The sequence below is a fragment of the Hippoglossus hippoglossus genome, chromosome 4 (genome assembly GCF_009819705.1).
Source record: "Hippoglossus hippoglossus isolate fHipHip1 chromosome 4, fHipHip1.pri, whole genome shotgun sequence".
Classification (NCBI taxonomy): Eukaryota; Metazoa; Chordata; class Actinopteri; order Pleuronectiformes; family Pleuronectidae; genus Hippoglossus; species Hippoglossus hippoglossus.
Window position 1 is genome coordinate 20,719,839 of NC_047154.1, and position 27,155 is coordinate 20,746,993.

General features: G+C 43.1%; 2 protein-coding genes across 12 annotated transcripts; one reads left to right on the plus strand and one right to left on the minus strand.

Annotated features, from left to right (window-relative positions):
• prg4b (proteoglycan 4b) lies at positions 1–7,311 on the plus strand. 4 transcript variants are annotated; one of them, XM_034583914.1, is made up of 15 exons: positions 1–279; positions 409–487; positions 780–896; positions 1,114–1,236; positions 1,601–1,681; positions 1,797–1,856; positions 2,717–2,776; positions 2,861–3,148; positions 3,316–4,260; positions 4,441–4,527; positions 4,620–4,756; positions 4,913–5,069; positions 5,176–5,283; positions 5,578–5,703; positions 6,767–7,311. In XM_034583914.1, exons 2-15 carry the CDS (start codon positions 415–417, stop codon positions 6,871–6,873), a joined length of 2,469 nt encoding a protein of 822 aa, XP_034439805.1. In that variant the 5' UTR covers positions 1–279; positions 409–414; the 3' UTR covers positions 6,874–7,311. The 4 variants fall into 4 exon arrangements, with proteins under 4 accessions (XP_034439805.1, XP_034439806.1, XP_034439807.1 ...); XM_034583915.1 differs by having other exon boundaries at positions 2,861–3,084; positions 3,315–4,260; XM_034583916.1 differs by lacking the exon at positions 1,601–1,681 and having other exon boundaries at positions 2–279; positions 1,800–1,856.
• On the minus strand, positions 6,891–26,828 carry tprb (translocated promoter region b, nuclear basket protein). 8 transcript variants are annotated; one of them, XR_004613703.1, is made up of 52 exons: positions 26,662–26,825; positions 26,059–26,163; positions 25,887–25,960; positions 25,666–25,762; positions 25,476–25,579; positions 25,188–25,352; positions 24,835–24,927; positions 24,616–24,696; positions 24,344–24,431; positions 24,071–24,211; positions 23,825–23,928; positions 23,322–23,519; positions 23,113–23,220; positions 22,768–22,994; positions 22,427–22,590; positions 22,139–22,281; positions 21,377–21,525; positions 21,088–21,250; positions 20,788–20,922; positions 20,137–20,277; positions 19,561–19,729; positions 18,872–19,038; positions 18,395–18,547; positions 18,118–18,234; positions 17,831–18,034; positions 17,461–17,648; positions 17,136–17,283; positions 16,604–16,741; positions 16,366–16,497; positions 16,088–16,218; positions 15,782–15,992; positions 15,486–15,632; positions 15,173–15,371; positions 14,883–15,076; positions 14,581–14,654; positions 14,206–14,402; positions 13,737–14,024; positions 13,334–13,479; positions 13,151–13,231; positions 12,564–12,752; positions 12,295–12,450; positions 11,231–11,325; positions 10,326–10,458; positions 10,008–10,067; positions 9,811–9,899; positions 9,299–9,408; positions 9,095–9,193; positions 8,752–8,908; positions 8,344–8,465; positions 8,127–8,222; positions 7,077–7,192; positions 6,891–7,033 (listed from the first exon to the last, which is right to left on the minus strand). XR_004613703.1 is itself a non-coding variant. In XM_034583906.1 (52 exons), the coding sequence occupies exons 1-52, from the start codon at positions 26,810–26,812 to the stop codon at positions 7,143–7,145; spliced, it is 7,104 nt and encodes a 2,367-aa protein (XP_034439797.1). In that variant the 5' UTR covers positions 26,813–26,828; the 3' UTR covers positions 6,891–7,142. The 8 variants fall into 8 exon arrangements, 6 of the variants coding, with proteins under 6 accessions (XP_034439797.1, XP_034439795.1, XP_034439796.1 ...); XR_004613702.1 differs by having other exon boundaries at positions 8,112–8,222; XM_034583906.1 differs by adding an exon at positions 7,562–7,603 and having other exon boundaries at positions 6,891–7,192; positions 13,160–13,231; positions 26,662–26,828.
• Between the last annotated feature and the right edge of the window lie 327 nt (positions 26,829–27,155).

Below are 27,155 nucleotides of genomic sequence, written 5' to 3' on the forward strand. Positions count from 1 at the left end.
GGTCACACACACTTTTGCTTTCGCCCAGACGTGTGTGAGGTCAGCCGCCTGTCTGGCACAGATGTGTGTTGACGTGCCTCCAGCTGTTTGCGGGGAATCATGATGTCTGGACCTATACGGTCTGGACGGGAGGATCCTCCCTACACAGCCTGTGAGCTCACCACGACTTTTAATTAGACCGGATTCGCCCATTAAAGGGACGTCCAGCCAGGCCGGTCTTTCAAAGGCTTTTAAAAGCAGCAGGAGACTGAACTTCAGCAGCAGCAGCAGCAGACAGAGGTAAGATACTTTTCATGTTCTCTCTTAACCTGAAAGTAAAGTTCTATATATGATCTCACAGGATTTACATAAATCTGCCACTGACACAAAGATCTGATGCATTTATTATTTTTGTGTCTCATTTCACAGGTTGAAATGAAGATGTCTTCCACTTTGCTTTGTGCTGGTATTGTGTTGGCATGTGCCTTGACACTTAGTGCAGCTCAGTGTGAGTATAACTTGTGTGGCACTGGGAATATTTGACCAAAAGTGTATTTTCTTGTGTTCTGAGAGTCACAAACACGAAGCAAGTTGTTTTTGATGAAGCAATTTCCTGGTGTTGTGTGTTTGCTGAGCTGTCACTCGTTCATGTTTACCCTGCAAATAATGATAGAGCAGAGGGTCGACCCACTCCGGTGGAATAATAGCCTGTTCCCTCGCAGAGACTTTGTTATTGGAGAAAAAATAATGGAACATTTAAAAGTCTGGGTGTCGTTTGACTTTCAATGGATTTTCTGCAGCGAGCTGTAAAGGACGATGCGGTGGTGAGTACTACAGGGGTTACATGTGCCAGTGTGATTACACCTGCCTGCTTTATGGAGAGTGCTGCGAAGACTACGAATCTCAATGCACCACAAGTGAGTCTTTATTCTCCTGATATAATTAAAACTATATTTTTATTGTTTGTGCAAGCTTTTACTGATCAGATGTTTAATTGTGATTTTCATGTTTTACTAAGAGAGCAATGTGTCATATACTATAACCTTGAAAAAGTCATTAATGTGATGAACGTATTCAGCATTGTGTAGTCTTATTGTACAGTGTGTTGAGCCCTGCTTTGTTTGTGTGCGACAGAAAGCTCATGTAAAGGTCGATGTGGAGAATCCTTCAAGAGAGGCCGACGGTGCACCTGCGACTCTGACTGCTTCAAGTTCAAGCAGTGTTGTCCAGATTACACGAGCCAGTGTGATGCAGAGGGTGAGCCTCGTCCAGCTCGTTCAGCATGATCGTCATCACGTGTGATTTTCTGCATGTTCACGTCCACACATCCCCTTTCGCCGTTTCATACTCTGTGGTATCACCGTAATATTTTCTGTCATTACTAAGTGGTCATTCATCGTCTGGTCTGGTGTCGTCTGTTGACATTGGGTGGTCGTTTGATACGTGACCAGCAAATACAGCGATGCTTGTGTGAAAGCATGGCTGCATGTTAAAATCAGCCCTCATCTCTCTCACCTGCACCATGAGATTAGTACACGTGCATGGAGAAGCGTGCAATGATATCTGCACCGATGCATTGGTTTCCATTTGACCATATTTTCTGTCCTGGTAATTCGTGCAGAGGAAATCAGTGGAGCAGCCAGTGCAACAGCACCAGTGAAGACTAGTTCATGCGATAGTGTAAACAATAACAAACCCACAGGTATACATCTCTTGGCAACAGGTTTAATTTTTTGTACGTTTTCAGTTTTTTAGGATTCAAGAGAAAATATTTTTAGGACTCGCTAATCTTTATTATTCATGAAACATTCCCACAGAGCCGCCTCTCACGGGACCAGAGGAGCTGCCTTCTACATCCAGTGAGGGAAACAAAACAGGTGACAATTTGAAATGTACTCAAAGGAAGCTGCATGTAATTTTATTAGCTCATCACCTATTACCTTTTGTATCTCTGTTTGTTTGTAATCTAAATAACACAAAAACTACAGAACTGATTATCGTGAAACTTGGCAGAAGGATGCAGTCTGGGTCAGGGATTTAAATGTTGGTGTGGATCTGGATCAGGGGGCAGATCCAGGACTTTCTTTTCCCTTTCTTTAACCTTTTGCGATGCGTTTCACACGGAACGATTCATGGATCTTGATGGAAAAAGTCAGGCACGTTTAGGGAACTGATATCTATGGTGGAGCTGGATTGAGTTTAAGGGGATTATTAGTTCTAGTTGGAGGTACAGTGTGTGCTCTACTTGCCTTTCTACTTTCCCATGTGACATTATCATCACTGATCATTATGAGCTGAACCTGATTCATTTAACAGGATTTACGACATTTACCGTTGACCACCACACCTCTGTCGTTGTGGTTCGTTCGAGGGGCCAAGTCTCAGCAGGACAAGCCAAAAGAACAAGGCGCTCCGGCCAAGAGAAACACAAGGCAGCAGTGTTGTGATGAGTGTGTGGGAGGGTTACCGGCACAGGCTCAGTCCCAAGAGAGGAAAGCACCAAACCAAGCCAAGAAACCATGACAGAACACTTTCTCCATAGGTTTAATTCAGGAGCTGGCCTGGAATAGTCAAGAGGGTGGAGTTTCTTTCATCCTCGTCACCTTCCTTCTCAGGAGGAAGACATGTTGTGATGTTTCCATGTGGAGAGTCACAGCCTCAGTGATGTGCAACCAACAAGTACAGGGGAAATAAAGATAGTGGTGTTGAAACTGAACATTGATTTGTTTTGTCACAGATGAAGATTCAACTCCTCTGGTTGGTCTAACCTCATATCTACCAGATGACTACAGTGATGGTGGGCAGTGATGATAAATCTATCAAAGCTCTTTCTCCAGTTGTTTTTATGACTGTGGGTTCACACAGCTTTTCATCTCTCTAGATACAAACAACCAGCTCCCTACGGACGAGGAATTCACCAACACTGGACAAGAGGAGACCAGTCCAGTCCCAGAAGGCACCAGTGGTTATGGGTCGTCCACAGCTGATCCCCTGGATCATGTCTCCACTGAACCCACCCTGCAGCCGGACACTCCGGAGTTCAACACAGAGACGGTCACAGTCATTTCTCAGACAGAAACCACTCAGACAGACGATGAACCCACGCAGGCTGACGACAGCCTCACCACCCTTTCTATGGCCAGTGGAGAAGCCCCCATAGAGAGCACAGGTAGGGAGAGGAAACACATCTCAATGCTCCATGTCTCTGAACTCTGCTGAAGGATGAACACCACTCTTTCTCATGATATTCTCTGATGGGGAGACATAAGTCTTGATACAACTGGGTAATTCTAATCTAATTCAAACCTAACATTTGATCATCATGTTCACCTCCAGATTCCAGTGATCCAGGAACAACCCTCCCTCAGGCCACGACAGAGCAGGTCTCCGACCAGCCGACACCAACCTCTGCAGCCCAGACAGAGGTTTCTGCTACAGCCAGCAGCCCAGAGCCGGAGACAGCAGGGCAGGGAACCGTCCAACCGGAGGACGACGTTTCTCCTGCAGCACAGACGACAGCTCTGCCGGAAGCCACCACTGATAATCCAGAGGTCACAACACTTCCCTTCACCACAGCAGCTTCAGCATCGACAGAACTCACACAGGACGACACAACCGTGGATACGTCACAGTTCACCACGCTGGACTTGACAACCATCCCTGACGAAACCACTTCCAACCCTGATCTCCTAAATACTGAGAGCTCAGAGGATTCAACAACAGGCCTTCAAGATCTGTCCACCAGTGTTTCCCCAGAGCTCGATGCCCCGACGACTCACGTTCCCTCGTCCACATCTGAAGCACAGGACGATACCACAGATGAGGTTACACCACAAGTAACCACTGCAGATCCAGTGAAAGTCACCCCAACCAAACCCACCGAGCAACCCCAACCGTCCAAACCCACCGAGCAACCCCAACCGTCCAAACCCACCGAGCAACCCCAACCGTCCAAACCCATCGAGGAACCCCAACCGTCCAAACCCACCGAGGAACCCCAACCGTCCAAACCCACCGAGCAACCCCAACCGTCCAAACCCACCGAGCAACCCCAACCGTCCAAACCCACCGAGCAACCCCAACCGTCCAAACCCACCGAGCAACCCCAACCGTCCAAACCCACCGAGCAACCCCAACCGTCCAAACCCACAGAGCAACCCCAGCGCAAACCTTCGCCAGCTAAACCAATTCTGGTCAAAGACCCCCCCAAAGACCCTGAGACTAAACCTGTGGACGCTGCACAAACTCTGAACATAGACAATCCACGAGACTACCAAGCAGGTGAGAACTGTTCTCACCATTAGACTCCATTTCCAGTTTCCTGTTTCCAGTGTGGAATCTGTTTTACATGAATTTGATAGAAATGCAAAGATGCTCCTTTTACACAACTATTTGCAGTCTGAAACAAAAAATGTTTTCTCAGTCTTATTACTCGTCAATCCAATCAATCCTTTTTTCCAGATGACAGCAACGATACAAACCTGTGTAGCGGGCGGCCGGTGGGTGCAGTTACCACCCTGAGGAACGGCACGGTGGTGGTTTTCAGAGGTCAGTGCCAAGGTCCTCACTGCTGACCCCTGATTTACACAATATCAAATGATGTGTTCATGCGTTTTATTCACACTTTTTTTTTTTTACAGGACACTACTTCTGGCTCCTGAACAGACACAGGGAGCCAGGTCCGGCTAGAGGCATCACACAAGTGTGGGGAGTCCCATCCCCCATTGACACTGTGTTCACACGCTGCAGCTGTCAGGGCAAAACATACATGTTCAAGGTCAACTTTTTCCCCTAATCGGAGTTAACGTGGGCTTTTGCTGGATTTGAGGAATTTAATGGATGTCATAAATTTATTCTGCTGCTTCAAATTCAAGGAACACCCTCAAGGTCTAACATTTTCATTTGTGCTCACATGATGTTGTGGTGTTTGCAGGGATCTCAGTACTGGAGATTTGACAATGATGTTTTGGACCCTGGTTATCCTCAAGTAATTGAAACAGGCTTCGGCGGGCTGCGGGGCCACATCACTGCTGCTCTGTCTGTGCCTCAGTACAACAGGAGGAGAGAGTCCGTCTACTTCTTCAAGAGAGGTGATGACTGTCGCTGTGTTTCATCCTAATTTAAACAAAACACTTATTATTTGTACAAAACCCTTTTTTATTGAATCGATTCTGAGATTATTATTGGTTCTTTCAGGGGGACTGGTCCAGAAATACTCATACCAGTTTGGCACCAGTCCATCATGTGGCAAGAAAGTCCAATACGCCGTGTACAATGTCCGCAACCGGGTGGTTCGACAAGCAGGTATAAAAATTCATCTGTAGAACAGTAGCTGTGGTGACTCACTGGGTGTTCTGCTGAGTATATCAACATGTTGACCGTGTTGCAGCACGTGCAGTTCCCTGAAAGAGTGAGTCATGCTTTTACAAGGTGAAAAGGGCAGAAAGGTCCATGTTGCAAATAGTGTGGTAAATAACAAACAGCATGTGTAACATTTTCAGGGTTAGGATTTTGTCAATGCCAAAACACTTGGGATGAGGAAAACACTGCGACACCCATTGTGGTTTCCTCACTCGTTTTACACTGATGTGTTTCCAGTGTCTCCTCTCGGCCCAGTCATCACCATCCGGACCTGGAGAGGTTTCCCCACCGCCGTCACAGCCGCTGTGTCCGTGCCCAGCACCAGGGAACCAGAAGGATACAAATACTACGTCTTCTCCAAATGTAAGACAATACATACAGTCAACACCAGTAAAGGAGCCAGTGGGTCCCATCTCAACAGATACGTTCTGTAAAATCATCAGAGAAAGAGAAGGCATACAAATACCAACAGTCCCCTTTTGAAACCACATTAGAATTCACTGGATATAGATTCTTATTTGGATCTGCAAAAAATTGCACATAAATATCAGCCTTTTTTTCAGCAAGATCCAATAATTATTGAGAAAATCAACAAAAATGTTGCAAAACACCTTCTCTAACTAAGTTAAAGTAACTTCAACATTTAATGGGTTCTTATCCTTCCACCCAGTTTCATGCTCATCCATCAAGTAGTTTTTACAAACCAACCAACAGACAGACAGGGGTGAAAAAATAGAACCTCCTCGTTGGAGTTAAGGAAAAACTAGTGGAAAATGTTAGTTTAGCTCTTTGTACTTCAGATTAAAACCTCAAAACACTGCTTTCAATATAAGCCTCTCAATTTACAGAAATGAAGTAGAAACTGTTTTATTGTTAAAATCTCTCCCGAGTTCATTATATTTAAATGTGCATCCTTCATGTTTCAGCCTGAAAGACATTTAACTTCATTCCCATCATGTCTGGGACGTCTAACAGAAACCATGTGTGTGTGGGTGTGTGTTAGGGTGGAGTGGAGGATTAGACAGATGTAAAGGTCATTGAGGGAGGTGTCCATTCATCTAAAAGTTTATCACGGAGAAACCACAAGAAAAGGTTCTGTTTCCACGATGTCCCCTTTATTTTAAACAATCCTATAGTTCCTTATAAAGAGTTTAAAGTGTTATGTTTGCGTTATGTCTGGACGGCTTTACCGTCTAGTGTTTTAAATCATTCCTGACACATCACACACACCTTAAAATTCAAACCCTGCACTCGCCAGAAACTGTCCCAAGTTAATGTCCCGAAAACGCCATCGCCAGGACTGTTTGATATTCATCTTCACTGAAATTGAAACTGGCACATGCATTTTAAAAAACATCCAAAATGCCCTTCATGAATTTAAAAGTCACCATGAACTCATCTAATAACCATTTTGCTTCTTTTGCAGCCAAATCCTACAACGTGAGGGTGGATGGTGAACGTCCCGTCATGGCTGCTGCGCCCGCCAGCGTGTCCCCTCAGAGCAGCAGCTTCATCAAATGCCCAAGGACATGAAAAGCAGAGACTGTTTGTTTTTTCTCACCAATTTTCTTATCGTTTATTACATCCCTATTAAAACCCACTGCATCAGCATGGAGCGTGATTACAAAAAAGGTACTTTTGCAAGTACATTAAAAACAAAAGCAGAACATAAAAACAACAGGCTTCAGAGCACGTGAACGACTATCAGGACTGAGTCGAGAATCTGAACACGGACGTGGGATGCTTCTGGAGGGAATGACAAGTCGTCCGGTCGTGGTCGTCAAGTTTCCTGGATGAGTGCTTCATCTGGCGAATCGTCTCCCGTGTATTCCCCGAGAAGGAAACGCCTGACCTGTTGACATGAAATATTATTTCAAACAAAGCCTGTAACACCGATGAAAAACTTCTGTATTTGCATTGTAATGAACGTACTGTGTTTTTTAAATCTACATTAAAAACTCAACAACACACCCCAACGTGTATTAAAGGCTCTGACTTGTAATTAAAATGAAACAGGGTTAGTGTGCACAGTTAGTCATGATGCAGGAAGTTAATCTTGTGAACACGTACATGTATAAAAGCCAAAAACATGTTACACTGCAATTAATGTGCATTAGAAATAAGAGAATGAGGGACAGAGAGATTAGTTTAAATTACTTTAGTCGCACTTTTCAGTCATGCAAGAACTTCTAGAAAATCTGGGACTTAATTTCTGACTTACAATAAAGATCAGTGTTGTTGTAAAAGTCTGTGTGGAAGCCTCCTGTTTGTTAGAATCAGACAAGTGTGATACAACCAGATTCTGGATTTCTAACTTACAAAGATCTCTCATCACACTTGAACAATGAACCCTGTGGTTCATGGGAACATCCTGAGCCACTGAAGCAGCGTACATACGACGGATACTGGTATTTGAAGACAAGCTGATGAACATGAGTACTCAGAGCTTTGCAAATCACACGGCTGAGCCCTGACTGGACAAAGTGTGAGTTGCTGCAGCAGCTTAGTTTTCTGCACTGTAGTAAACCTGGGAATTTCTTTACCAATACACAGGTCTGGGAACAGTTTAGTTAAACTACCACATTCACTTTTCAGTCAGAATATCATTGATATTATCAAATGTTCATATTACATTTGTTTCTTGGAGATAAAAATAGTTAGGATTTGTTGTTAATACTGAAACATCCCCCCCCCCCCCCCCCCCCAGTTCCACTTATTATATACTGGAGCTACACCAGTTAAGTCCTAAATATCCAATCAGGTGTGTTTACTTTTGAAGGTGTTACCTCCTCTCTTCATCCGGCCGCCGCGGCTCTCCGGCCAGCGCTGCAGCTGTCTGCTCATTCCAGGTCTAGAGGGTTTAGGCGGCGCGCTGCTTGTATCTACACACAAAAACACAACGTGTCAATCAGAGCTGAACATCACAGTTACATAAAAAAGGAGATTACATGACAGAGATTCACATCTGGAAAAAAGTTGCACAGTCATGAAGCTCCAGTGTACCTGCGGAGCTGGAGGAGGGCTCCTGGCTGGTGGAGGGGAGGCTGGCCTTGTCAGACAGCTGACTTTGCTCCTCCATGTCTCCCTGAGACACGACCTGATCCGACGACGCTTCAGCACTGGGCCTGGAACAAACAGAGAAAACAGAGAAAAAAATCAATAAATATATAAAAATACGTAGCAATGCAATTTGCAAAAACCTCCGTGAACAAAACAATCCTGAAACGCATCTTTTATAGTTTTACAGAAAGTTTTATTGTTGATGCAGCTACGGACAGGGGCAGTGGAAAAGGAAACCGATGACAAATGATGAGACACTTGATGCTGCAGTCTCTGGTCAGTGTCTGTGAGCTCCGACAGCTGTGAAAGACTTAAACCGACTGACAGACAGTAAAGAGGAGTGAGTCTCACCTATCAGTGTCAGGCTCCAGGAAGACATCATCTCTGTCCTCCCCTGTGCCGGCTGCTCCTGGCACCAGCAGGCCTGGCGTGGACGTGCTCACCATGGGAACCGACTGCGAGGCGTGCTCACTGCTGTCAGACTGAGCCGCCTCTGAGAAGATGGTTACTGGAAGCACAGGACATAAAAACAAGATGTGGATTCACTCAATGATTTGGGTTCTTGGCACCTGATAAAAAAATGTCCAAACAGTTTACAGAGACTGAAATATGCTGAGTATGTTAATAAAGAGAGAGCTGCTCCCTTCATATCAGACAGACAGACAGACAGACAGACAGACAGACAGACAGATACCTGGGGCTGTAACTTGCAGTGGGGTGGTAGGAACACTGCGTCCACCAGACTCTTCTTCATGAGTTGTGAGGAACAAGGGGCTTTCATATATCCCAAGACCTGAAGACAAGAATTGTTTTGCTTTAAAAACAAGTATCATATCTTTTTTCTGTTGCAGTTAGCTTATCGTTGTTTTACTTATTACAACACAAAGCGGTGAGGTACCTCCTTGTGATGCCAGTTGTCCCAGATCAGAGTGTGAAGACGAGCTGGTCTGGGGCATGTCGTCCGAAGGGCCGAACCGAAAGCGAGGCACACCGGCCACCTGCGGAGAACTGATGAACACACAGAAGTCGTTCAGTGCAATACGGTTACATGGAATTTCAACTTCTCTCCCTTTTTTTTTCTCAAATAAAAATATCAAAATATAGATCTGACAACTTATTCATACATTTCAAAGGGCATACATTTGATAAAATAATGTATTATTATTCATAGGAAAAGATAAGATGCAAAAATGTTAAGCTTTATTATACTTCAAAGTATAAAATAAAAGTAATTCATTAAATTAAAAATATTAAAAGAATTTTTGAAGACAGTAAATCAATGTTAAAAATGTGTTGAATATGATCAGAAGCCATATTAAATCAATGTTTCTGTTACAAATAACCATGATACATTAAATGTCTCCTGAGAGTTCTGACTTCCAGGTCTGTGTTCATGTGTGTGAGACGTACTGGACGGCCTGGTCGAACCCGTCGCGGTGCGGTACCACCAGAGTGGGAGCGTTGGGAACCATCCTGTCGTCGTCGTCGAAGAAGTGCTGCTGCAGAGGAACAGACGGTGAAGAAGTGTTGAGATACGAACACAGTAAAAGTTTCACACCGAGGTCTGATGATGTTCTCGGAATATAGATGAGACTTAAAGCTCTTACCGGCAGCCCGGGAGTGAGCTGAGGGACTCTGCCCACTGTCTGACGACGAGCAGGCATGCGCTGTAAATGCAGACATTAAAAGACTGTTTTTAAAATGAACGATTATTTGATCACAGAAATGAGTTGATTAAGGTCAGTGATCAATTTTCTGTTGACCGATTAATTTACAGGTCTGATTTATATTTGGAAAACAGGAGGAAAAACAAACATACAAAAAAATGTATGTGAAAATATGCAAAATATCACAATATAATGATCTTTATTGTAACTAATCTCATCAACGTTATTATTACAGAATAGATTACTCGTCCTTCATACCTGTCCCAGTTCTGATGATGGGGCAGGGTGGATGTTCGGGCGGGTTTGCAGCTGTTGCGTTGGTCTCCGTGGCGACTGGGGCATGCGTGAACCAGAGCTTGTGATAGGTTGATCGGAGGAAAACATCTCCATCGCGCTGCTTTCGACTAGAAGAGTTCAGAGGAACAGAGGTCAATCTGACTTGGAGCACAGACACTGGATCAGAAATGTAAACACTAAGGCTGCTTATCAAAGACCAATGAAAACACGCATCATCTATTAATTAAATTCTAGCCTGAACGAACAATCTTCTTAGATTTTAACAGCACAAATCATGTTGAAGGTCAAAAATTTTCCATTTCATAACATTATGATTACATTTTTGAAATGAGAGATCAGTTAGATTTTAATCTCAAAATTTCGAAAATATATTATGGACTAATATAACAAGATACAATCAGATTGACATGTTGGGATGATGAAAGATTTTTAGTTTGACATCAAATAGGTAGATTAATGAAGAGAGTAAGTGTTATAAGATGCATCTCCAGCCTTCATCTATTCAGTCTATAAAATCTATTGTTAGCCAAGTAAAAGTGCTTCTGAGTTTTCCTTTATTTAATCCAGATTTTGTTATATTATATTATTAAATTAGGATTAAATCAATTTCAATGTATTAGCTATACAGGCTTACAACACACACACCCAAAGGATTTGAATCATGAGTTTCACTTTTGTAGCCGTCATGAAAATGACCTGTATTTTGGCAAACAGTTGCACCAACGCTTCCTTTTAGACAGACGACAACATATTACATCTTTCCCAGTCATCGTGTCGAGTGTCAGATAACTAATTGGATGTCTGGACATCTTGTGAGTAACGTGTGGATGTACGTATGTGCGTTTAACAGCGTTTCCTGGATCTTACAGCAGGGTGTCTGGGAATCCGCTGGTCTCTGGGTGGAGTCAAACGCCCCCAAACTCTCCTCAGTCTCCGTGCCCGGGTCTGTGACGTCAGCTCCCTGAGAAAGGAGAGGACAAAGGGGAATAATAAACGAAAACGGACGGTAAAAGAAACAAGACCACTAGTGAATTTTTATAAGTTTAATTGGGTCAAATAAAAATGTACAGAACACAAGCTGGTTAAAATGAGAGAAAATGCGTTATGAGATCTTTCCAAACACAGTAAAGATGCGAGGAATAAAATGGCAGAAAACCAGATACAGATTAATTTTCTCTCTATATGGAACAAAGATGCGCTTCAAAAAGGACAGTTAAAAAAAACTAATTCTATCCATATATACAAGTATGTGAGTAACTGTACAGAATCCTGCAAACACTGAAACTTTATAGCTACATAAATTAAATAAGAAAGAACTATTTATTAAGTATGGTTGGAGTTACGTTTGTTTATATAGAATAAAAGCACAATAATGTCATGCTCTGAAAATTATGCTTCATAATATATATATTTATTATGAAGCATTTTTTTTATCCCTTGGCTTTAAACTTGAGGGAATGTTGCAGCTGGTAAATGCCGTCTCAAGTAATCAATTTATTATTTCATGTTAAAAAACAGATAAACACACTGGACAACAGTGTTTTGCAGATTCCCAACTTCGAACATCTCTCACTGGGGCAGATTACAAGTGACAGACTGTTAACTGCACTTAGCAGACACTGTCTCATCCCACACAACATGTGCAACCACGTGCAGTGTGAACAAGTAAACAATCAGAGTCAACACTCACAGCTTGCACACAGACAGAGAGTTACGACACGGGGATAAAATTCAAGTTACAGTTAAAAGGGGGGGGGGGGGGCGCTGTGGAAAAACTGAGTGTGTGAGCTGGAATGGGAACGTAAATCTCTGTGTGTGAAGGGGGTTCAATTAGGGGGAGGGGTTAATGTGCTTAAGGCCTGTGTGGGTGAGGACGTATAAAAAGGTCAAAGTTGTAACAGAGGTCTGTATATGTCATAAGCAATCAAACCTCTGTGTCATCTTCTTCATAGGCCTCGTTGCCATCTCCGCTCCCCTCATTGCTTTCCTCTCCTTCCTCCCCCATCCCTCCCTCATCTTCCTCTTCATCCTCTTCCTCTTCTTCCTCCTCGTCTTCATCTTCCTCCTCTTCCTCCTCATCGCATTCCTACCAATGAGCAGTGAACAAATCATTAGGCAAGAGACAGGGACATTTTTAAAAGACAAATTCTGTGGCTAGTGTCTAATGCAGCTTTGCCCTTAAAAAAAAACACTTTCTACCTGCTCGTCTTCCTCCTCATCCTCCTCTTCCTGCTCCTCCTCACTCTCAGTGTCTGTTATTATGACGATAACTTCCTGTGACAGTTGTTCGGGGGCGTCACTCTGCGTCAGCGTCATCTCTTGGTCCAAAGTCATGGACTGTGAGGCGGCACTGTCCTCTCCTTCCTCCAGTGCTTGAAACTCCTCCGTCTGCAGAGTGCGCAACAGACATTTACATCATTTATCATGAATATTTAAAACTCTTTCTGATTGTAATTGTTGACTAACGTCTAATATATGTGGTAACAAGAGTTTACCATGAGCATTAGCTATAGAGATCGCCTTATGGTAAAAAACTTGCACCATATTTATCCTCTCTAGAAAATAAAAATAAAACTGCCAATTGTGACTGATGATCCATTTTCCATCTAGAAACAACAGGAGCCGTGAGGATGATAATGTAGGTTTGACAGTTTTATTACTGCAAAGACTGTTGTTGATAACACTGTCCTTATCTGCTTGCTTTCATAGCATCAAAATATGATATGATGATGAGGGATTAAAATACATATAACATCTTGGAAAATCATATTCTCTCTATGACCAACCTGACTTGCCTCTGCACTGTCTTGACTGTCTGTTGGCACGACGCCCTCAGCCTCAGCACTGTCCTCAGCCAGCACCTCCTCCTGAGGAGAAAACTGTCAGAGCTGCACCAATTCTTTTCACATCATTAACAACAAGGAAAATGTCTGTTGTCCAACAGGTTTCTGTGTAACCTGCTCCCTCACCTCTGGACCCACTCTCTGGATGATGCGTAGCTTCTTGGGTATAGGAGCCCTGGAGGTGTCCTCCGGCGGGGCTTCTGTGTCAGTGACCATGCTGCTGCTTTCCTCCTCCTCTCGAGGCCTCTTGGACATGGAGGAAGTTCCTGAAACTGTAGATTATTGAGATTATTCAGTCTTCTCCCTCACAGTGATACTCAAAATGCCCAAAATAAAAAGAGATTAAGAATATATTTTAAAACTGAGCAACTAAATAAATGTGGCTCAAAAATTATCTCTAAAAAAAACTGGCATTTTGTGGATTTAAAACTATTTTAAAATGTTTATCTCTTCTCCTTGTACCAACCAAAAACACAGCACTATGACTTGCAAATGGATTAACTCATCTTCAATTCGTAAAGCTTCTCACCAGTGGCGAACATAGAGGTGGAGGAAGTCGAAGGCCATTCCACCTGTGAACTGGGTGTGGCCTCAATGACCAGAGGTGGTGGCTCCTGATTGGCTGGCTCTGCATGGCTCACGCTCTGTTGCTGCGTTGGTTGAACAAATGCCGTCGTCTGTGTCTGGGTCTGCTGAACGGTCAACATGGGGCTGGCTAAAGAGGCCTGGACATTGGGGCTGGACGAGCGCACAGAGCCACTGGCGCTGCCATACACGGTCACATGCTCCACTGGTGGGCCTTCAGTAGACTGAATGGCTGTAGAGAAATTCAAGTTAGTGGAAAGGAGATTCACATAAAGCTAAAGAAAAGTTAGAAATACAGAAAAATGTATCAAACTTTCTTCCCTGTGTGGGAACTAATTGGCCGTGCTCTTCATCGAACTGAGACAAATATCTCGGAACAACAGTAATTTGACTAATTAGAGCTGTTGACTTACCTTCCTGGGTCTCCACCTGAGTGGTGGGCATGACTGTAGCTGTGGGGGTTGGTGTGGGTACAGTCGCTGGAGTGATCATAGGCCGGATGCTTGCTCTTGGAGTGGGTTTGTTCCCCGGGTTGACCGGCTGCTTGCCGGCTGTTGCGACTACAGGCGTTGGCTTAATGTTGGCAGTTGGAGGTTCGGAGGTGCTGGCACTGACACACATAAAGATCAATGAATACAGATTCCTCTAATGCACAATTTATTTAGGTAAAACTTGAACAAGTCAAAGGAAATGTACTCAAGAACATCACAGAACTGTACGAAACATGTGGTAGATTCATTTCTTTATGTCCATGTTTCACTGCAGTAGTTTCAGTGGTTGAGTCTTACCTGCCCCTGTCTGCAGCTGGAGTTGTCTTCAGACTGATCTGCCTCTGTTCTGTGCTCCTCTGCTGCTCCTGGGTCTGAAAATCAGGATGGAGTCATTATGGTCGAGCTGCAAAGTCATTATACCACCAAACTCTTAATGCTTCAAACATCAGCTCAAATAAAATATAAGAATAAAAGTTACAAGTTACTATGGCTCTATAAACAACCTTGAAAGTTCAGGTAGATTTGAAAGTGGCAGAAAGCTTATGGGGAGGTTAATTACAAAATGTCTGTTATGTGAAAACTTTGAAGCGGGCTCTCACCTTGCTAGGACCTGCCTCAGGTGGCTCATCTCTTTGCTCTTGTCGCTCCTGTTGACCTCGCAGGTCTCTCAGTTCTCTCTCCTGCCGACTCAGGCGGCCCTCGTATTGGGACTTGAGAGCGCTCACTCGAACCTCCAGCTCCTCACGCTGCTGCTTTAGCTCATCATTTTCCTTCTGCAGCGCGTCTTTGGAGCCTGGACAGAAATTTCTCAGTTGTGAGATCTCAACCCCCAAAAAGCAAGCAACGGCACAATATCAGGAGGACCAATGGTTAAAGGACAAAGTCTCACTAGTGAGCTGGTTGATCCTCTGTCTGGCATAAACCAGGGCCTTTCGGGTCTTCTCCTCTTTGTTGGTCATCTGCTGCCTCAGTGTGTCCTCCTGTGAAGACTTATCCTGCAAATCCTGCCTCAGCCTGGTCAGCTCTGTCTGCAGCCTGGAGGACTGTTCCTGGGTGTTACGCACTTCAGTCTCCCGCTCTGTGACCACCTGTGGCAAGCCAAAAAAGATGGGATACAAATAATTATATGAATGTAAAAAAGGCCAGTGTGCTCACGGTGGAACTTGTGGAGGACTAAGAAAAACACGTGTGTTAGGTTTAACCTTGTTTATGTTCTCCAGCTGTCCTTCCAGCTCTTTGGTCTTGGCTTCAGCCTGGTTTAGAGAATCTCTGAGGCTCTGGAGTTCCTGAACTGATGCCTGACGAGCCTCTTCTTCTTGGGAGGGACCTGCTGCGGCCTCAGCCACCATCTGGTGGAAACAGCATGAAGGATTGACATGTTTAAACTAGCACAGAAAAGATGCTGTTGGTCAACAGTTCAAGATGGACTAAAAGATACATGGGCTTTTAAATTGCTTTGGTCTAAAGGCTGTGCTGACAACAGCTACTGAGCTCTCACCTTGTCATGATCCACCTTGAGTTCATCATATTGAGTCTTGTAGCGACGCCCGATCTTCTTGACCTGCGTGATAGTTCGCACCTTGTCCAGGATTTCCTGGTTCTTGGTTTCCACTTCCTTCTTCAGCAAATTTCGCTCATCAGTTATCTTACTCATACTGTCACGCAAGTTCAGTATCTGGCCTTGTAGGGTAGTTGTTAAGTTACTGCTCCTGTTGAGAGAAATTGGGAAGAGTTGGAAAATTAATAAGAAAGGTGGAACAGAAATATTATGTGACATGTTGTTGTGACATTCATTCGCCCATACCTGGACACATCTGCTTTAAGTCTGTTCGTCTCCTCAGAGAGCTGCTGGATGCGTTTGAGATGTGCCTCCTTCTCAGAGTGCAGACGCTTGTACTCCTCTGGGTCTGAATCTTTCTGTTGACTCACCAAATGCTAGAAGAACAAAAAGTGGATTTAGTGGTAATGAGAAAATAAGTTGTCGTAGAATTTTCATTAATGAGATTAAATGCTTTTCTAATGGAGAATGGTAAATTTCACCTTGCACATAGGCCTCACTATCAGTTTAGTATTTTCACTGACCTGCGTTCGAGCTTTCCAGCGCTTGATCTCGTCTTCCAGGATCTTCTTCTCCGCCTGCAGCATGCCGCTCTTCTCACTCAGCTCAGAGTTGGCCTGCTGCATTGGCATGAGGTCTGACTCCAGCTTCTGCAACTGAAACACAGAAGAGGAGCTGAAACAAGTCTATTTGGAGGTTCACCGAGTATATTATTGGAAAACAGCCTTCTAAAGTAATTTCTGAATAAAATGGAACTGATACCTTAGCTTGGGTTTGCTGCAGCTCCTGCTCCATCTTTTCCTTTTCCCCTCTCAGCATCTTGTTGGTCTCCATCAGGATGCTCATCGTTTCGGTCTTGGTCATCAGCTCGTCGTGCTGAGCCAGAGTCTTTGCTGTCACCTGAGTCATATCATCATTGGGCTTTTAGTCATATAGGGTAAATCTAGGTATTAATTATAGTGTCCAGGATAGATATAATTATATTAGTGTTAATCTTTAGGTAAGATTTCTTTGACCTTCTTGTTGTTGGAAATGGAGTAAAAAAAAAAAAAGAAAAGACTATTTTGCTGCACACATTAATAAAAAAACATAAGAAAAGAATTCTAATAAAATAAACGAGTGAAGAAAACAAACAGAATAAATTCTTAGTTGACAAGAGTGAAGTGCATACCAAACTGAGTCTGCCAATCTGCAATGCAGCAATTTAACCTTGTTTAAGACAAGCAGCTGTTATAAGCATCATTACTGGTAAATGTGTGTTGTGAAATGAGTGTTGACAAGAATAAAAACACACCTGCATCCTCTCCCTTGCAGCACTCAAGCTGTCCTGCATCTCCTTCAGCTCTCGTTCCAGGTGCGCCACCCTCAGCCGATGACGCAAAGTCTCACCTTGGGCAACCTCATAACGGGATTCTGCTATCTCCTTCTCCCGACGCACAAACCTGAGATTGAGAACAAATCAAGGTGCCAAAATTTGAAAAAAATATAGAAGAAAATAGACCAGCAATGTGACCAGTTGTCAAACGCTGCTAAATTTCTACAGGATGTTTGTTCTGTAATGAAGTTGGATACATTTTGTCCGACAGGTTCATTCACAAGTGTGATTTAGGCTGCATTACCTGAGAATCTCAAGCACTTGGTCTTGAGATTTGCCCTCTTCACTCAGGTAAATGTTCGTAGTACTCTCGCTGGCGGCACGCTGCAAGCTTTCGGCCATCTTGCTGCTCATTGTCTGGATCTGCTCATGCAGGAGAACATTCTGTCTCTGCAATTCCTCAAAGCGACTCTCAATCTTGGTCATTTCCTCCTATATGATAAGGAAAGAAATAAACTTCCATCAAAAATAGGCAAATGGGAAATATGATAAAATAAGCGGTCGCACATTAAAAAGGTGATGATTTATTTGGCCCCGAAACAAATGATTGTTAGGATTGCACGGTGCCAACTCAAAGTTAACCTCACTAAAATCACATTATACACTCTACCAACCATGAGGATCTTTTCCTGCTCCTCCCAGGAGATTCTGGCCTCCAGGAGCTCAGTGCTGACCCTCTGTACTTTCTCTTCCAACTGGTGTTTGAGCTCGACGGCCTGCTGCGCCTGAGCCTTTGCAGCCTGCAGAGTCTCCACATCTGCTGCATGCAGCATCATCTCCCGCTCATATTTATCCTGTGCTTCTGCTGCCAGCTTAGCCTTGGAAATGGGAAAGGAAACTTTATATCAAAAATGATTTGTTTCCATGACAATACACATCACATTATTATAAAGGTGCTTACATGCTCCTGGCTGTCCTGAACCGCTTTCTGCTGCTGAGCCTCAGCCAGTGCTACCTGCTGTAGTGCCGCCTGTTGAGATGCCTGAGCGTTGCATAAACCTCTCCTTAGATTGTTTATCTAACAAGAGATACACACACACACAAAGATTAACCATTTTCAATGGAAAGTAACAACATAAAGGCTCAAAATTCAAATGTGGTGATGGAAAAATGTCACAAACCTTTAAGAAAACTTTTAACAAATGTTTGGAATGACTAAATATGGGACATTACTTTACCTGTTCCTCCAGTGAAGCTAGAGCTATCTTCTTCTGCTCTTCTAGGCCTTGCTTCTCTTTCTCTGCTTCCAGAAGCTTCTCCTCAATCTTTCGGTGCCGAATCTCAGCCTCCTTCATATGGGCTTCAATGGATGAGCGTGCCTGCTCCGTTACCTGGACATTTGCAAATTTTTAAAAAACAATAATCACCAGCAAAATTTCCCAATGTGCAATACTAACTTTTTAAAATGCTAAAATCATTCATGACTAACTGATAAACATTTCATTAACATACTGGATTACATTTACTTAAAGAGGCAACAATCTTAACGCTGACTTTGTGCAGGAAAAACTTTACTGTCAGACCAATACCTGGTGTGCAACACATATTTACCAGCCTCCAACAGCGCTCATACAACTTTTAAATCTACTTTTTATGTGCTTGCAGTCAATTGGATTTACGAGGTCAAACAATGACAGACAGCGTTTGTTTTGCACCTTCTTCTCTTTATCCAGGGACTCCTCCAGGCTCTGAGCCATGGCTCTGTACTGCTCCATGCTGGAGGTTACTGCCTTCAGGCTCTCTGCCAGCTCCTCTACGCGGGTCTCAGCCAACCTCAGGCGGCCCTGAAGGTGCTCTCTGTCTTGATCTGATACCTGCAGGCCTGGAAACAATCAGCAGCATACGTGAGTGATGCAGCTTGACAACAGTGCAATGAATGTGTTATCATTACAGAGAAAGGACGCACTAATAAAATACCATTACATAGTTATGAGGCTGGGCTGAAAACCCAAAGAAAGAATGACCTAATTTGGGCTTTTTTTTTTTACTGAATCTTGATTTATATAAACTGTTGTGAAAAACACGAGTTAATGAGTATAAAGAATACATGAAAAAATGTGGGCCAATTTTAAATCTGGGTTACTAAAATGCAATAAGACAGGACCTGTACAATTTCCATGAGTTTTATTATCTTCCCTAAACTACAAACTAGCTCGTAAATGGTCATTATAGTGAACAATTATAAAACACAGACAATACATTTACCAGCAGTAATAAAGGATTTAGCTTTCAAAGACATAACCCTGAGAATTACAAAATATTTTGGAGCGAATACATGTATGGATTCATATGTGCATTGTGTGGTTATATTTTCTTTAGTGAGTGGGTGTGTGTTTGTGCCAACCTCTGGTGGTGGGTGTGGAGGGGCAACTCAGGGTATGATGTGCTTCGCTGCTGCCTTGCTGCAGCCGGAGGGAGTTGAGCTCCAACTCAGCAGCACTCAGCAGCTCTTTGGTCTTCTGGTATAAAGCCACCTGCGTCTCCACTTGCCTCTTTGTCTCCATTAACTGGATCTGTGCATGAGAAATCAGGGACATTGAGAAATCCCCTAACCAGACATTTGAATTCTCTACCCCCTTTGATATCCGTGTTTATTTGCTTTAAGGAAGATGGAGTGTGGATATCTGGGGAGACTTCTTCCATCACTCATAAAATAGGTTTAAGTCCTCCGTGGAAACATCTGAAATGTTCATCTTCTGCTGATGCCTGAACAGGGCAAACGGAAACTTTTTAAAAGGCTATGACTGTGATGTTAAGGATAAACTTGTTTAGATGATGTTTGACCACTGCTCCCATACCATACCATGTATAGAGTACAGATAAAATATCCCTTGTCTGAAGGTACTACAAGACCTACAGTTTTTAAGTTGTACCAAAATCACCAAAATCCGTTACATTAAATCAGGAAATCTAGGCTTACTTCTTGGTTTCTGCTGAGCAGGTGGCGCTGTTCCACCTCGTTCTCCAGCCGCTTCTGCAGCTGGGAGATCTCCCGTTCCTGCTTCTCCAATTGGTTGTTAAGACGCTGGCGTGTGTCGGTCTCTGAACGCTCAAGAGTCGCCTAGAACAACACATCAGTTAACAGCATGAACTATGTTTGTGTGTATGAGAGAATGAGCTGCATGAAACTTCATGTAGCCCAAACCATTCCCTCTTATTCCATTCCCTGTCAGGTGTGCTATTTATATTTTCTACTTGTTTTGTGTCCTCTAAAACCAACTTTTTCTTAAATGTTGTGTTATATTTGCTGACTGCAGACAAAAGACTTAAAGCTTGCTCTTATGACATTTATGTGACGGAATCTTTCCCACAAATCAAGCAAAACAGACAGCCAGCCTTAAATGACAATGTTAGGGGCATTGATTATACCAATGAATAAACTCCACAAATACACACTTCCTCGTGAACATGTGTTGGAAAAGAGTTATGTTGGACTAGTGTAGTAAATAAAAAAAAAAGTGAATCAGAAAAGGTACACTTCATACAGGCCTCAGAGAGAGGCTTCAGGGGAAGATTATTAAAAGGTTCTTGCATGATGTCCAAGAAACCAGAATTTACACTTTAAGATTACCTGAATTGTCTGGAGGTTTGTCAGCAGCATGTTCTGGCTCTGTTGTTGACTCTGGATTGATTCTTTCTCCTGCATCAATCTGGACTCCACCAACTTCAGCATGTCTCTCTCCTTACGCAGGCCCTCAGCACAGCCCTAAGACACAGGAGCAGATAAGCAATTCCCTCTGACGGGTTGTTTTTGAACGGTCTCAAATCTACTGCTACAATTCCCCGGAGGGATGATAAAATTCCAAGAAAAACAGACACAGCCACAAAAGACAACTTGAAAAGGCAAAAGGATGGTGGAATAAAGACAAACCTCCGCCATGGAGAGTTTCTCTTTGGCAGCTCTCAGATCCTCATTCAAAGTGTGGATAGTTTGCTCCTGCTTCTGTGTAGCAGCAATCATCTTCTGTTCTTTCTCTCTTAGGGAGGCAATCTCCTTCCTGTAGCCCTCAACGTTGTCCTGAAGCATCTCATACCTGGCGTTGTAGAGATGGAAGTCACTTTTAGTGATCTATGCATCTCTCGGAGATGACAAACTTTTGCTTTTCTTCCCCAAAGCAATTTACATCAGTGTTGTTCTTGCTCACGTTCTTCAAACTTACCTTTTGGAGGCAAACTCCAACTGGGTGGATATTTTGGCATTCTGGGAGCGGAGGTCAGAGAGCTGCTCTTGGAACTTCTCGCTCTGCACAGTCGACACCTTGTCACCCTCCAAACGCTCCTTCTTATAAGTGGTAAACACCTCCTGCAACTGCAGATCCAAAGAGATATTATTATTTTCTATCAACACAGCAAGAGCCGTTTCTGCGTCATACCAAAAGTTAATAGTCAGTCATCAATGAAAAATAAATCTGTAACTTTAGGGCCTTTCACACCGTGGCTGAACACTGAAATACACATTCTGATTTATTTCCACTAGGAAGAGTCACTTTTTCCTTTCACTTTAGTTGCTTTCCCATTTTTTTGTGCTATTTTCTAGACTAACTAGGTGACAACATAAATGTTTATATTCACCCTGCCTTCACCCTTATTCTCTTATCATTAAACAAAATAAAAAGGCCAAGAATCATGTCAGGGCCATTTAAATAAATGCAGATTTCTCAATATAGACATATTGCCCTCTAGTGGCAGTCATGAGAAAGCTCAGAGTGTAGGAGGTGGTGGCAATGGGGGACATTTTTATAAATACTAATCTACAACAAATCTGTACTTTTGCTTCACAGTAAACTATTCAACAATAACAATCAGGTTTGGAAGAATAGAGAAAATAATAAAACTACATATATTTTGGAGGAACAGATGTGGGCTTCAGAAAATTTAAACCAGTTATAATTGTGAACACATGGTTTAAATGTAGCACTGACCTGTCGCAAGGCAGCCTTGGCCTCCAGAGCTTCAGTAGACTCTGTTGCCATGGAGACAAGAGCAGTGGGCGTTCCTGTGGTGGGAGTGGCTGCAGGTGAGCGTCGAGGCGTGGAGGTCAGGGAGAAGTCATCGGGTAGTGCATCTTAAGAGGGGGGAAAAATGCTTAGAAATTCCCAACTACTTTGAATTTCTTGGCATCATAACAGAAGCTGCTACATGTGGATGTTCCTGATGTCCCTGTGCTGTGTCCATTACAGAGCAGCCCATTTATATCTTGTCAGTGTTACCTTGCTGAGGAAAGCTCACTCCGGTTGCCTGAGCCAGCAGCACACGGTACATGTCCCTCTGCCTCACGATGGACTCGGTCATTTTATTGTGCTGACTGCGCTGCTCCTTCAGGGACTCCAGCTCCACCTGAGCCTTCCCCAAACTCTGCTCCAGCTCACCATGTCTGTAATGTTATGAGGGAGATAATGAGTGCATCAAGAATCTGATGCTAGAGACAGAAAAACATATATTTGTGTTTTGTACCAAATGTTAAAGACAGTATGTCATTTGTTTAAACGTTTCCCTCTCTGTAAGCTTAATGTATTTGGTTGGACCAAAAAGAAAACTAATTTGTACACACCTGCTGACCGTGCCCTCAAACTCCTCTTTCTCTTGTGCCTCACTGAGCTCCCTGAGGGCCGCCAGGAGACGTTGGTTTTGCTTCTGAAGCTCCTCCACACCGCGGAAGGTCACCAGATGTTGGCTGATCACCTCCGATGTGCTGCTGATGTCGGCTGAGCTCACATCCTCCTCGAGAACAATATGGTTTCCACGAGCCTCTTCAAGCTCGATGAGCAGCACTCGTACCTGGAAGAAAAGAAAAACATGAATTAAAAAAAACAATACATTTGGAGAAATTAGATAGCTTACATGTTCAATATAAAAAAAAAACAAGTAAAAAGGTGGAAGAAGAAAATGAACCCACCTGCTGAGCCATATCGGACAGCTGCAGTTCACATCTCTGATTGTCCCGTTCTAAGACTGAGGAATGCTTGTTGGCCTCATCAGCCTCCCTCTGCAGGCGGTGCACCTCCTGAATTAAAAAAAACACGAACATGCAAACATTGATTAGTAACTTAAAATTCAAAAATTGTGTTGATGTAGTGTAAAATAGATTATCCATGGATTATGCACCTTGAAAGCCTGCTCCAGCTTGGCAGAAAGACTGGCCACTGACTTCTGCATGCGCTCATGCTCATCACGTTGCCGTTTAAGAATGGGGCCTTTTGCCTCCACTTCCTGCACTATGTCATCCAGGTACTTGTTGACTCGTTTGTTCTCCAGGCGCTCCAACTGCAGCTGCTCCTGGCTCTCCACATAGGCAGTATACAACTGAAAACACAGATTACATATCATAAGAAAATAAGATAGTTCTTAAGGAAAAACAAATTTATTGGGCAATTAGCACATGGTGGAGCAACCAGTGTGAAAATGCATACCACAGTCCAAGAACAGAGGTATATCCAAATTCAGAAGTAACACCTTTAACCATGATACTGGGAATCTGTTTGTGGCACTTCACAGGACCTTCAATCTATTTCTTACAAACCATCCTCTCCAGCCCATTTCAAAGTTCTACTACGGCTATTTTGTGAAATTTACATCTTTAATAAATAGTGAAATTACGCTGCACATACCTCAGTGAGCTTCACACCAGGTTTGATCTTGGACACAGTAGCAGCTGTTGGAGACATTGTTGTCATTTGCTCTTCTGTCAGCACAGATGATGTTCCAAGTGGGCCTGGAGAGAAAAAGGAGAGGACACATCGCAGGTCATTATTTCCTAGAAAGTCTCTTTGGGTTGGCTTATTTTAAAGTCAAGATTGAATTTCTGTCATGGACTTGTTACATGTCCAGACTGTAAAACTGTCAGAAAAACAGACCTCTAAGTTTAGAGCTCGACAGCAGATCATTGGCGTTATCCAGCTCTTTCTCTAGACTCTGGATCCTCTCATTTAGTTCAGCGACAGTCTTGTCTGTGGCACCATTACTCTCCTGTAACTTCTCCTCAAGGACCTTGTTGGCTGTGGGGAGAAACAAAGGAAATCGTAGTTGGACCCCAATGCTAAACAAAGCATATTCAAACCAGGAAGAATTAAAGTATTATGTGATGATTTCTGCTTAGTGGTTGTGGATATTCTGTGGAGGCCTCACACCTTCTCCAGCCTCCTTTAACAGTTTATGTAGCTCCTCCACAGCCAGACTCAACTCTTCACTTTTTGCCTCAGCATCTGCAGCTGCACCCTGCAAGTACAAGTTATTCTGAATATTAACATTGATATTAAAACCACAGAATAAATAAATGTGTATAACTACATTCAGAGCAAATAAAAGCCCAAATAAGCAAAGTGTGCTGAGCTGGGAGTACATGTTGTGTTTGTCTACATTACTGGACCATCCAGGCTCGTTGTGACGCACGTGAACATACCTTATATAAATTGGAGAGCTTAATGTTGGCATTCAACTCATTTCTGAACTTTTCCTCCATGTTGGCTTGTTGTTCCTTGGCCTAAAATAAGTAAAGATTCAGTCATAAACTTAAACCTTCAATTATTAAACTTACCACAGAGAGAAACAATAAATGCAAAACACGCCAAAATTTAAATTCAGCCAAGAATCGAGGTAGGCTGTAAGAAATACCACATACGTCTTTCAGTTTGCTGATCATGTCCTCACTCTGTCTCTGAAGATTTTCATTTGAAGTCTTCAAACTAACCATTTGGTCTTGGAGTCGGTTCAACTGGAAAAAAAACAAAAAACAAAAGGGTATTAATTATGCTTTTAAGAGATGACAATGACAGTAAACCAGAGCAAACTAGTTTCCACACACACCAGCTCTGTTCATGTGTGTTGTTACTCTTGTACTGACATGTAGCTGCTATAAGCAGGCTAGCTCTATAACGTAATGCAGTTTCACAAATTATCTATTGTGATCATTAGCACAGTGCTCGTTAGTACTGCCAAGATAAAGTAAACTATATGTAAGTAAAAGAGACTTGCCTCATCTTCTTTGTTCTCCAGGGAGCATTTCAAGTCCAGGATCTTGTTTCCCTTCTGTCTGGAGAGAGAGAGAAGCTCCTCACTCTTTGCCTTCAACTCCTCATTCAGCCAAGATGTCTGACCATGCAGAAGCTCCTTCTCTTGTTCCATTCGCTTTTCCTTGTACTGTAATGACAAACCAAGTACAATTAATGGCAATCATTGTTTACAGTGTCACCTCCTCTGCAGACAAAGGTGTTTTTAAGATATACAATCAATGCAAGATAAAGATATATACGTGTGTCTCACTTTAATGTTGACTTCGGCAGCTTCGAGCTCATCTAGCTTCATCTGCAAGGCCATCTTAGAGGTGTTGACTTCCACCAGCTTATCATTGAGCTGCCTCAAGTCATCTGGTGGAGCAACAGAAAATAACTCAAGTGCCCCGTCAAAGTAAAAGTTAGTTTATACAAACAAAAGACTGAAACAATGTCGGTACCATTTACATGCTCCACTTCCAACGACCTCCTTTCCAGAGTTCGCACAAGATCTCGCTTTTCTGCCTCAAGTTCCTCTTTGGCTTTTGACAGCAGAGTCTGAAATGAAAACCACATTCATACAACCATATCGATTGCCGGTTTACAAATGGTGTGCTGACAAGCCCAGTTCAATTAAAAACACGATCCATTCTTAATGTTCTCGTTTGTGTCACTATTTCACCTGCTCGGACGACAGCCTCTCTTGGACAGTCTCATATTCACTGTTCTTCTCACGCACAGTTTTGAGATCCTCCTCTGCAAGAGAGAGACACAATATTATGAAGTAGATTGAATTCACTCTAGAGTAAGTTATGGTTAAGTCAGTTTTGACATTGCAATGAGTTCACTCTTACCAAGCTTAGTAAACACATCTTTGAGTTTAAGATGGTCTTGAGTCTGGGACCGAAACTCCTCCTGACACTGGGCAAGCTGCTTCACTTTTTCAAAGAAATGTTGCTCTGAAGGAGGAAGATCAACAAAGACATGAATATCACATTTGGACGCTCACTTGCATTAGTTATCGTTCGGTGTGTCATCCGAGTCCATGAGGCCGAAACAACAGTCTCATACTTTGGTGATTTACTTGATGAAAATCTTATAAGTGTTATACTAAGTTTGTTATTCGTGGGGTTTTTACTCGGACAAAATAAATCCAAACTAAATCGTGTTAAAGTAGCTCAGTAGATGATTGCACTTTCACGTTAGCATCAGCTAGCTTCACGTCGTTGTTAACTGACAACCGGCAGTTAAACGCAGCCAGAGCCGCTAATAGACGCGTAACACTGTCATTAAGAGACGTGTGAAACTAGCGCACACGTGGGGTTGATGTGTACGTGCGTTCAAAATCTAAATATTTACTCAAACTTTGGTCCGGTCCAACAACACGCTGGCACGGCGAGTGGAACGCGTTAGCACCGACCGGCGCTAACAAGCTGGAATAACGTGAACCCACTCACCGTTGTCGACTCGAAACTGCTCCTGCTGCGCTTTCAGAGAGTCGATCTCGTATTGCTGATCGGACAGAATCCTCTCGAGCTTGTTTTGAACGGGTTTGGGTATTTTACAAATCTCCGAGTCGCCCAGCTCCTGCAGCAACAGTGCCGCCATTTTTTTTACCCCGGACATCAATTGCGAGCATGCGCGGTCTGGGATTTGTGTTTTCCAAGGCTCCCGGAGAGCATTGTGGGAAATGTAGTTTTGTCTTTTCACGTGGACTTCAGGTTTGGAACCTCAAAAAAAAAGATTCAAGATGTTTTCTGTCGAGGGCTGATGATAAAGTCACGTGACAATGGTAAACAGATTCATTTCACGGTGAGAATGTAAAGTAAATCGAATTAAAGTTGTAAAAGTTGTTGGCAGCAGGTGGTGCTATCACTGTCACAACATACAGACTAATGGATCTGTTCAGGTCAAAAACACTCTTGTTTTGACTTCAGCTCGTATAAAACTT